The sequence below is a fragment of the Carlito syrichta genome, unplaced genomic scaffold (genome assembly GCF_000164805.1).
Source record: "Carlito syrichta isolate Samal-C Ts95f unplaced genomic scaffold, Tarsius_syrichta-2.0.1 Scaffold305696, whole genome shotgun sequence".
Lineage (NCBI taxonomy): Eukaryota > Metazoa > Chordata > Mammalia > Primates > Tarsiidae > Carlito > Carlito syrichta.
The window spans coordinates 365278-377741 of NW_007249792.1; the positions used below are offsets into that span (position 1 = coordinate 365278).

The following is a 12464-nucleotide window of genomic DNA, read 5'->3' on the forward strand; positions in this document are numbered from 1 at the left end:
GCAGGGTCAAGGCTGCGGTGGCCGGGAGTGGCCACTGCACTCCAGTCTGGGCGACAGAGTGAGACTCCAACTCAAAAAAAAAAAAAAAAACCTCAATTGCCCATGCCATAAGAGTTAAAATAGATAAGTGGGACCTCACCAAACTGACAAGTTTCTGCAAATACAAAGAAACCATCAAGAGAGCAGGGAGAAAGCCCACAGTCTGGGAAAAATCATATGCCAACTGTATATATGACAAAGGCCTAACATTTAAAATCTACAAGGAACTCAAACATGCCAAAAAGAAAAAAATCTCTATTTCAAAGTGGGAAAAAGATAAGAACAGACACTTCTTAAAAGAAGACATGAGCAGCCAATAGATATATGAAAAAATGCTCAGTTTCACTAGTCTCAAAGAAATGCAAATTAAAACCACACTGAGATACCACCTAATTCCAGTCAGAATGGTCATCTTCAATAACTCCAAAAACAACAGATGCTGGAGAGGATGCGGGGAAAAGGGAACACTTCTACACTGTTAGTGTAAACTAGTAGAACCTTTGTGTAAAACAGTTTGGCGATTCCTAAAAGATCTGAAAATTGACCTTTCATATGACCCCAAAATCCCTCTACTGGGAATATACCTGTAAACTCAAATCACTCCGTGAAAAGATATCTGCACATGCATGTTTATTGCAGCATCGTTCACAATAGAAAAAATATGGAACCTACTGTGCTGCCCATTGAAAAAGGACTGAGTTAAAAAAAAAATGTGATAATTATACATGATGGAATATTATGCAGCCATAAAAGAGGACTAAATTATGAACTTTTCAGCAACTTGGATGTTCTTAGAGTCTATAATAATGAGTGATCTATCACAGAAACAGAGAACTGACTACCAATATATTCTCACCCAAATCAGATCTTGAACAATTATCATAATACTATAAGAAAGGGATTGGAGTAGTTGGAACCTGCCAGGGGAGGGAGAGGGTGGGATTGGCAGTAATGGGAAACTGCCAGGGGAGGAGCACACCTCATCAACAAGAGTATCTGCATAATCAACATTTATATACCTAGCCCTGAATTGTACCCCACATCTTCAAAATTAAAGATTAAAAAAGAAAATAATCATAGTTCTCTAGCCTGAAAACATTCTACAGCATGATCCTCATCAATGAATTTACTCTTCAGATGATGAAAATATGACTTGCTCAAGTCCATGTAGCTAAAGGGTGACAAAAAATTTGAATTCAGTCCCTTGATTTCTAGATACATCTGTTTTCTACAAGGTCTTCATTTAGGTAACGGCTAAACTAAATAAATAATTATTAATGAGAGAAAACATAAAACAAAGTGCAAAGGAAAGGAAATTAAAATATAAAGCAGAGTGATGAGGTTATTTATCAGAGAACTTCATTGATATGGAAAATATGTGATTTTTCTTTTGAATCAGTAGGCGATGGATAAAAATATGTTAAAACAGATTAGTCTGGTGACTAATTTGCTTCAAAAGGATAGGAAATAATTTGGATGCCGGTGATATTCTTGACCATCTGTGATAATCTTAGTCAGTCAAAGGTAAAGTTATCTGCTTGATAAAGGTCAGGATCACCGTTTAACTGGTATTCAGTTGTTGAAATAGGTGTTATAAACACTTCTGATAAAATCAACCAGAGATAAGATGTGGTAGTATTTTAAGAATCAGTTGCAAAATTAACCAATCATTGCTTTTCCTTGATTCATTTGTTTAAAGTCATGATTTACTCACATTGCTTTATCTTTTTTTAGGAATAGAAGACAGGAAGCAAAGATAGCAGATAGTAAAGAATAATTATGGTTGGGTCTTGATGGAGCAAGGATTCTGGGTTTTTGGATGGGCAGTGTTTAAATGCTCTAGGAAAGCTCTGAATTAGTTTCACAAGAAAAAAAAAAGTGGAGGAGTACTAGAGAATAATGAAAAAGAACTACCCTTGGTCATTACAAAATAAAAATGTTAGTGAGGAAAAAGAAGGAGAATTCTCTCAAAATAAAACTTTCTGCTTCACATGATCATTTTAGGCTAGGCAATCTTTTATCTTAAACTAAAAGAAAATACATATATTAGATGGTTGATAAAACTGTGCAGTTTTATACTGGCTTTATGCTTTGTATACTATAGATGTATAAAAATGATGTTATGGTAAGACACTTTGAATAAAGTTTACATAAAAGCATATAAATCTTAAAAATCATAATCCTGTTTATACCTAAATTGGCTCCTAAGATGTTCATGTATTATTTAAGAGATTAAGTTAATTAATAAAAATGTTTCCCCTTTGAAACATATCTTTTGAAGTGAGACTAAAGTAGTTCATATTTAGCTAACTGATTAAAATTTATTCCATGCTGGTTTTGCAAAGGAGATTATTTTTTAGGTAGACTTTCCAATTAGGCCTTGAAGTGCATACTGGGCAATTTGTACATGGGAGAATAATTTTATTTAAAAACTGTGCTCTGAAAATTGCCATGCTATTGTTGGCCTGTACAGTGAATGTACAGATTCCAGGGGAGTGTCTGACAGATTGCAGACGTCTGAGGCAGTATTTATTTAATCAATTGATCACAGGCATGTGGTTCTAATGACAAGCTCAATGAAGTCAACTGTATTCCTCCAAGAAGCATAACTTTACTTTTCCTTAAGAATTTTAATATTTCACAGTATCTTGAACCACATTTGAAAATGCCTCAATTTGCGGTCAACTTATAATGACTCCCTTATTTTCAAAATGACTTTTTATTCATCAAGACACTTATATGTGTACATGATGTGTCTGAAAAAGAAATAAATTTAATAATAACAAAATATACATAGAATCATTGTTCAATTATATTGGTACTCAAGTAGATTATTTCTTATTAAGGTAAAAATAAACTTTGTAAGGTACATCAGTAGCAATATTCAATTTTTAAAAAATTCTAATCTCTAAACTTGAGTTAAGACATTATTAAGGAACTGGGTTTCCAAGATATAAATTGATAATGAAACCAAAACATGAAATTCAGTTTTTAAAATAAGTATGTTAAGTAAAATACCATGCCTAACTACAAAAATGAGGAAAAAACCTTTTGGTCTAATGCAGTTTCCTTTGTCAACAGATGTGGACTGGGATAACAAAGACAGTCTTAAATATCACAAGTAAAGTTAAGCCAGCCTTATATTTGACTATACATTTGCTATATATTTGATATGGTATATAGCAAATGCCATACCACAGTACTCCATATCATCTTAACTAGTGTAAGAATAATGCTATTATAGCCTAATATAGGGTGATGCTAGTCTAAAACGAAAGTATATTTTATTAATTATATAAAATTATTACAAAGTTCCTTTCTGCAAAGATACCTGGCATTTCACATTATACATCTCTTAGTTATATATTTTATAAAGGTTTACCGAGTTTGAAAGATAAATGAGAAATTACTAGAAATTGATTTGAAAAGGTAAGTTATATTACAATATTTCTATAATTTGGAGCAAATGTTATCAGTGCTTTATATTCAATGTAATTATGAAATTACAACATTTTTCTTTCATTTCCTTTTATAGCTTTTCCATTAAAATATATATAGTAAAACCATAAACATACACACTAGGACTATGTAGTTGCCTCCAACTAAAAAAATATGTATTTTTACACATGTAAATCATAAAAATATGTATTTCTTAGTTGAAGGCAAAAGGTTATACTTTAAGTTACTTAACAGACAGGAACAAAATGTAATACAGTTTAGGCTTGAAGGGCACAAAATATTTCATGAATATTGATGATATTTCCAGATTTTACTATAAAATATGGTTCAAAAATCTTTCACATTAACATCAAAACTAAGAAGTTAAATTGTTACACTTACCTCTGATCTTCTCCCTCTGTTCAAATAAGTACAGACTGGGCTGAAAGCACCACTCCCACAGACATACAAATGAGTGCGGTTGAAAGTCTGGATTACACGGACAAAGTTCCCACAGCCATGCTAAAAGAATTGGTAAATAAGGAATTAGTAACTCAGTGACTTTGACTAGCTATGTTATCTGGAAAGCTTCTATGATAGGTAGAAATGAGGTGACATCCACTTTTGATATATTATTCCTTATCTTTGAGAAACTATGTGTACAACTCATGAAGGTAATTTGAGAATACACATCTAATTTATTGATGTACCAAAGCAAATATTATGATTTGGTGGCACTGAAGAAAAACAATGATTCAGGAACAGTCACAAAATAATTACAGGTATTACTCAACAAATATTTACTGACTATCATTTATATGCTGGATTATAGTCTAATCTTTTGGGCATTAAAAAAAGAAAAACTCTCTACCCTTGTAGAACTCAATTGAACAAGGTCGTCACATATGCCCTACTGGTGCTATTTATGTTTAAATCTTTACTAACTCTAATACTTCATTTGAAAATGCTCTCAAATATATATATGCCATTGCAAATATTATTTAGAATACTTTGGTATATACAGAAGTGCAAAAAAAGTATACACATTTTTATTTTTATTTTATTTTATTTTATTTTTTGAGTTGGCGTCTCACTCTGTCACCCAGACTGGAGTTCAGTGGCCGCTCCCGGCCACCACAGCCTCGACCTGCTGGGCTCCGGCGATCCTTCCGCCTCAGCCTTCCAAGTGGCTGGAACTACAGGCGTGCAGTACCACACCTGGCTCATTTTTGATTTATTGTAGAGATGAGATCTCGCCAAGTTGCCCAGGTGGGTCTCGAACCCACGGGCTCAGGCAATCCACTCATCTCAGCCTCCCAAAGGCGCGGGATTACAGGCTGAATCACTGAGCCTGGCTGTATACACATTTTAAGAAAGGAAAAAACTATTAAAATTGCAATACTCAATATATATTGATAACAAAAGATGAATACAAGTCACACTTGACTTTTGCAATTACAAGTGGTGCTCAAAGTGGTTACTATCTGCATCTAGGCACTTCTGATTATGGCAAACTAAAAGTAATGCCTAGATAACATCTCTTAAAATGTGTATACTTTTTTTGGCACTCCGGGTATTTTCTTTTCTTCTCTATTTTTGCTGTTGTTGTTATTGTTATGAGATATATTTGGGATACAATAAAAACAACACAGTTTAGTCTACTGATTTATTACAGGAGGAAAGTAGTTTACCTCAGTTAATAAAATCATCTTTCTCATATTTCAATATTTCATATACTATGTAAGATTTTATGTTCTGAAACCTTTATAAGTGGACATTTTTTAGCTGAGCAAGTTTAGAAATTAGGACACACAAGCTGCTTTCTCTAGTTTTCCTCAAATCATCACACTCACACATTACACATGCATGTTTAGAATATAATTGTGCTCAAACCAGGTCCATATTATCTTTAGTATACAGTGGCAAACATCATTGGCTTTAACATAGGGCAAATAAAAATAAACTTAAACCAAATGGCAGCATAAGTGTTGTTTTCTATGAAGAATGATATAATCATCCTCTCTGCCCGTTTCTCTAAAATAGTCCTTTTCTCTCTCCCAGAACCTCCTTTTTCACCCACTCGTAGTTCAATTAAAGACAAATGTCACGCATTCGCTCGACGAAATACAAAATAATTATTGTAATTCTAAAATTACTCTGACCTTGCAGGAGTACATAAACATGATCAACACCAAATGCAGATATCTGTGATCAAGTTAATCAACAAATATTCCACATTTGCTAGGCTCACTATCCTTTGATGACTATAAATGAAGCAAGCCTGACAATGAATGATGTCTCTTCACAAAGTCATTTTAAAATAAATTATTAAAAATAATTTTATAATTAGAAACAAAATATTTCTATAAAAGACAATAAAGAAATATATCAAAATGTAACATTAGTTTTGCCCTGGATGGTCAGATAACATACATTACTTTTTTTCTCTGATAGGTACGATATAAGTTCTCAATTTTTTATTATGCACATCTATTATTTATATTGTTGAAAAACTAAAACAAAGTAAACTTTGCTAAAATAGAAGTTAAATTCAATTTAAAGACAGTTATTTTAGATATTTCCATTATTTTCTTCTTTGATATTTATTACTTGCTTCTTTTTATACACAGTAATTTTATACAGATGTTTCCATGATAGATTTTTATTATCAAATAATCAATCATTAACTCTTCTGTCAAAGAAATTAATCCTTACAGACCAGACTACACTCTTTATTTTCATTTTAAGACGTTAAGGATTTTTGTTAAATATACAGTGTCATTGTATCTTGACACCTGTTTATAGAGGTACCTGGAAATTGATTACATAACTACAGATAATAACATGTTTCTAGAGAAAAAGCGTAGATGAAATATGATGTGTATATAATATGTCTATGTTAGGGAATCTATGAGAAATGAGACCTATACTTATATATTTTTTTACATTCAAGCTTAGTCATTCTGGGATTCTGTATATAATATTTTCCCATAAGACATGAATTCAGTCCAATTCTATTAATAACAGGTTATGTCTGTCTCACCTTGAATTTTGTAGACAGTCTGCTTTTATGAATTACTGGTTTTGTCAAAAAGAAAGAAGTCAATAACATCTTTGCATTTCAAATATTGATTACACTTGTTTTATGTATACTTTTATTTCTACCTATTTGCTTATTATGGCTAATATTTACTTAGAATTTAGTACATGCTTGGCATTGAAATGATTATTTTACATATTTTATCTCCCAGGAGGTTTCACCTTTATAGCTGTCATTTATCTAGCATGTAGTATATGTTACTTAGGCATTGTACATGCATTTGTCCAGTTTTTAAAAACTCAGCCCTTTTTAGAAAAATAATTTTTTTTTAGTTAATTTGCTTGAAGTCATATAGGAAGAAATTAAAGCAGATTTACAAATACATATGTGACTAACACTGAATCCTGTACTTTTAATCACTTTATTATTTGTCATTGGGTAAGAAGTTCATAGGTTTTTTTTCTTTGTTTGTTTTTGAGTTGGAGTCTCACTCTGTCACCCAGACTGGAGTGCAGTGGCTGCTCCCGGCCCTCGCAACCTCGACCTGCTGGGCTCTGGTGATCCTTCCACCTCAGCCTTCCAAGTAGCTGGCATGGTTGCTTTTAATAATAGTTAATATTTAGCCGGGCTTGGTGGCTCAGCCTGTAATCCCGCGCCTTTGGGAGGCTGAGATGAGTGGATTGCCTGAGCCCGCGGATTCGAGACCCGCCTGGGCAGCGAGACCTCATCTCTACAATAAATCAAAAAATCAGCCGGGCATGGTAGCGCATGCCTGTAATTCCAGCTACTCGGAAGGCTGAGGTCGAAGGATCGCCAGAGCCCAGCAGGTCGAGGCTGCGGTGGCCGGGAGCGTGCCATTGCCCTCCAGCCTGGGTGACAGTGAGACTCCGACTCAAATAAAACAAAACAAAATAATTAATATTTATATAACTATTTATAGTTTTCATAGTATTTATTAATATTTATAGAGGTCTTAATCCTTTGATGTGGATTGCTTTAATTCTCACAGCAATGTTCTAATTTAATAATATTACATTTTAATGAGGAGGAAATTGAGTTCCAGAGAGGTTAAATGCAAGGCTCTAGGTTTAATGAGTGATTGTACTGGGACTTGAACCATAGCCACCCTTCACTGTCTAGCTCTTGTATAGAATTTTGATTTGTAGTGAATAGATTCCCACAGTATCTGATGTTCAGTGTGCTCCCTGTCCCTCCCCAAAACAAGAACACAAAAAGAAAAGTGAATTGGTTGAGTTAAATGTTGGAAATCATTATCTAGGTCCTTCCCATTTCCATTGTGCTGCCTTCATTTCTGTCAACATTATTTCTGACCTAGATCATTGCAATGGTGTCAATTCTATCCTGAAAATATTTACGGAAGTCATTCTTTTCAAAGCACTGGACACGGAGCTAGCAACACTGGAATGGATAGACTTAATGTCTGCTTTAAAAAAAAGAGGGCATAGTGTATCAGGCTATAATAGATGCTACCATAGAGTTATATTTTTTTAAGATGTGCTATAGAAGGAAAGAAAGACAATAAGCAATGCTGAACTGGGTGTAAAAATTTTAGCAAAGGTGTTATTTGAGATGGGCCTTGAGTTATAATCTAGAAATTTTTGACAGGCAAAAGTAAACATTCCAACAAAAAACAGCATGAACAAAACATAGAGAATAGTGCCTAGAGAGGTTAGTGGATTATTGTGTTATGAAATCAGAGAGGCAATCAGAGTTGGTAGGCCGTCCTGTCCTAGTCTTCAGTTGGGCAATAGAGAGCACTGTAGAGAGGAAGAGTGGATTTAAGTATGAATTTATCAGAGCCATATGATCTGGGCTCACACTTAAACTTCTTCTTTTCCTAGCTGCTAAAACTCTAGACAGTTCCTCTATAGCAATCTCTCCATGCTTCAACATTTGCATCTGTGAAATGGCAATGATAATATGAGTTGTGGATAACATATTAATAAAGCAGTTGAAATTGTATCTGACACATTAGTAAACACATGCAATTGTCAGAGAGCATATTCTTTTATGTGTATTTTTTCTTATATTGTCCTGTAAAATGCTGTGAAGTAAATGGGGCATTGGTCCTGTACAGATCTTAGTACAGGTTCTGACCATAGCAGAATTCCACAAAATGTTTGGAGAATGAAGTTCTAGAGACTTCAGTAGAAGTAAACATCATGGAAGCTTTCTTTTCTTTGTTTAGTTCTCTTTCAAAACTACTTCCTGTCACAATGAAATATATAGTTGCTAACATTATACAGAATATAACAACATTTATTATACACATATACGTCTGCATAATAAAATCCTAGAACAGATCCTCAATTGTTAAGAGTGGTATGCTTCAGTAGTGCAATTTAGGTAACAGTGGTCTAGCAGTTACTGTGTACTATGTACTGCTCTAAGCTCTCTGCAAATATTAACTTATTAATCCTCTTAACAATCCAATAAGATAGGTGCTATAGATTAGAACATTTCACAGATAAGAAAACGAAGACACAGAGAGTCCAATCTCCAGGGTCAAAGAGCAACTAAGAGATTTATTATCTGTTGTTTTCTGTGTGCTTTTCTAGGCCTTCAAATATTTCTGTGTTGAAAATATATTACTTTTATAATATATAACATAGATGATTTAAAGATACATTCTGGAGCACAAGTGAATATGCCTTTAAAAATATTGACTCATTATGGTCTACACTATGCCATGAAATAAAAATACCTCTCTTTTTTTTTTCTTCATCTTGATCTACATCTCTTTGGTCTAGGAAGTAAATCAAGGTATTTTGATAAAGTTATTATATTTTATATTACTATATATATATATATATATATATATATATATATATATATATATATATATATAAACATACATACACATATGTATTTTGAGTTGGAATCTCACTCTGTTGCCCAGGCTGGAGTGCAATGGCATGCTCATGGCCAACCCAGTGTCGACCGGCTGGGCTCTAGTGATCCTTCCGCCTCAAGTAGCAGGAACTACAGGTGCACACTACCACACCCGGCTAAATATTTTTGATTTATTGTAGAGATGAGGTCTCACCAGGTTGTCCAGGCTGGTCTTGAAGCCACGGGCTCAGGCAATCCCCTCACCTCAGCCAAACATATGTTTTTCAGGAGATTAGAATCATCTAATCACAGACATAGGGAAACTGATATTCTACAATTAATAAATCACATTTGACATTGTGTGCAAATATAAATAGTAATATTTAATTTTTCAACAGCCCTCAACAGTATTTATGTAGTGAATTAATTAAGTCCTATTCCATTGGCTATGTTTGACAGCAAGTGCTATTGATTAAGCTCAATTTATTTAGAGTATGAAGAAAATAGTAACTTTTAAAATAAATAAAGCATGTAGGAATGTGAGTATATAGGGGGAGAAAGAGAAATGTAAAATAGCAGAGGCAGAAAATTAGCTATAGTCCCACTACAATAATTTATTTTCATTATAAATATTAGTTTACTATAGAATTATGATATATTATTACCTCAGATCAAGTCTCAAATTACATTAAATTTTCTTCTCACAGCTATTATCTTTTTATAACCTCAAATAAAAATTGATAAAACTAAAAAATCTAAAAGATTAAGCAATACTTGAGTCTCTTTTAGTTTTGCTTTCTATTGTTACAATAGGCTGGACACGGTGGTTCATGCCTATAATTCCAGTACTTTGGGAGACCAAGGCAGGAAGATTGATTGAGTTCAGGGGTTTGAGACCAGCCTGGGCAATATGGTGGGACCATGCTTCTACAAAAAATAAAATAAAACAATTAGCTGGGTGTAACAGCATGTGCCTGTAGTTCCAGCTTTTCGGGAGACTGAGGCGAGAGGATCTCCTGAGCCAGGCAGTCAAGGCTGCAGTGACCCATGATCGTTCCACTGCACTCCAGCCTCAGCGATACAGTGAGAACTCAACTCAAAGTATGAATTTTAATTGTCATCATCTTATATTTTTCTTAGATGATTAACACGTCTAAAAACAGAAAATTTTAATTTAAAAAAGTACTTCCAAATTATATATAAATAATATATGAATAAATAGTATATAAATAAATCTATAAAATATATATAAATATACAATAATATAGAACATATATTTATATAATATACACTATGGCTAATATAATATATAATATAACATAAATAACAACATAAATAATATATCAAAAAATTTGTTACAAACATTATTAATGTAAACTTATCATCTACTGTATCCCACCTCTAATCTCAAGCTTGCTTGTGTCCAACTCCACCTATTCAAGTCTTGTTTCAGTTTTATGAAGTACCTGGGAACAGGTCTGAGCACTAGAGATAATGACATTTACCACACAGTATTTCCAATCAGTGTGAGGAGACTTACAATTAAAACTACAGTGAGTTAAGTGCTAGAGTGTTTCACCTACACACATAAGGAGGGGCAGCAAGCCGAGTTCTGGTGGGGAGAGAAGGCTCTCCAAAGAAATGATCTATGTACCGTGCCCTGGAAGAATGAGTAGATGTTTCCAAGACTGAAAAGATGAGAAGATAATTGACCAAAAAGAAAGAATCACATGCAGCATGTATCAAAGGCCGGAAGAGAGAGGTTGCAGCTTATTTGAATTTTAGTACTGTATTATTGAAATAAAATAAAAAGAAAGGTCAAGAGAAGCACTACTGTGGTTGCCTCAAAATCTACCAAACCTTTCCTAAATATTGCAGCTGCACTGCATTTTGTCTTTTGTTTGTATCTGTGTATCTTTGGCATCTACCACCTTCATCCTGGACAGGTAAGGACACAGAATATAGAGCTATATGTACCTGAGTCAGACAAAGACCATACCACTGGATCACAGTGCAGCTTGAGTAAGTATCTCACTTTACTGGTTCAGTTTCTTTATCTTAAGAATGTGGGTGGTGACTGTAATGTTTAGATTGCAGGATTGTTATGATAATTAACATAAAACCCATAGAATAGTGCCTGGCCTATTCCATTAAATTTGGAGCATTTTTATTTGAAAATTATTGCATACATGTCTCATCAGTGTTAAGAGACTCTTAAATATGTGGTTTTGTTGAAAAGTATAATAAGAATAGATTGTTCTATAGAACTTTCAAAGATCTAATTCATATTCTTTTTCTGCCACTGGCCTTTTTATTTTTTATTTTTGCCTAAAGCATAATTAAAGGGCATTTCTCTGTATTTCACATGTATGAAGGAATAGATTTATCAGACATTCTCTTTTCTTGCATAGACAAAAAAATGCATTTGAAAAAAAATTGGTTTGATTATTATTTTCTAGAACTCAACAATGTTGTATGGACAAACAAAACCTGTCCAGTTGAGTCCTAAAAATACCTAGAAAAGATCCTGCCACTCAATATTTCCCTTGTACATAGCAATTGACAGCAGAATTTACAGATATTCACAAAAGATATTACAGCATGACAAACAATGGGAAAATGTACGCATATATTAAAGATTTTATCTAATAACTTGCAATTATTAGAAGGTCAAAAAAATAAAAAAACAAAAAAACCCATAGGTTTCCTATTTTGCCAAAGAAAGCAAGAAACCAAACAAACTTGATCCTTCCAGAAAGTCAACAGTAATTTTTGAAAATAGAATGTATAAATCTATTTAAATTCTACATATTCTGCTTGTCCATATGAATGAGAAATGCAAATTTTTTGAACAAAGAAAAAATAAATTCAGTAATTTTAGCCACAGGATATTATTGTAGCAAAAGGCAAAAAAATAATCAGATACACATGTTGGGAGCCAACATCTATAGCTACATGGCTGAGGCCTGTAAAGGCCCATCTGGAAGATCGCCTCTGATATAGGATATCAGTTATACCTATAATATTGGCATGTGATTAGTGACCAGTGTGCATACATGCCAGTAAACTTATAAGTAAATCTCAATACACCTGA

The 12464-nt window shown here is 33.4% G+C and overlaps 1 protein-coding gene across 2 annotated transcripts in view; it reads right to left on the minus strand.

Annotated features, from left to right (window-relative positions):
* The window catches only part of SEMA3C (semaphorin 3C), a 181838-nt gene that overhangs the window by 81566 nt on the left and 87808 nt on the right, over nucleotides 1-12464 (minus strand). For both annotated transcript variants that reach the window (XM_008062412.2, XM_008062413.2), the window contains exon 5: nucleotides 3880-3999. In XM_008062412.2, the coding sequence (XP_008060603.1) occupies nucleotides 3880-3999 (120 nt within the window). The remainder of the gene's footprint in view (nucleotides 1-3879; nucleotides 4000-12464) is intronic.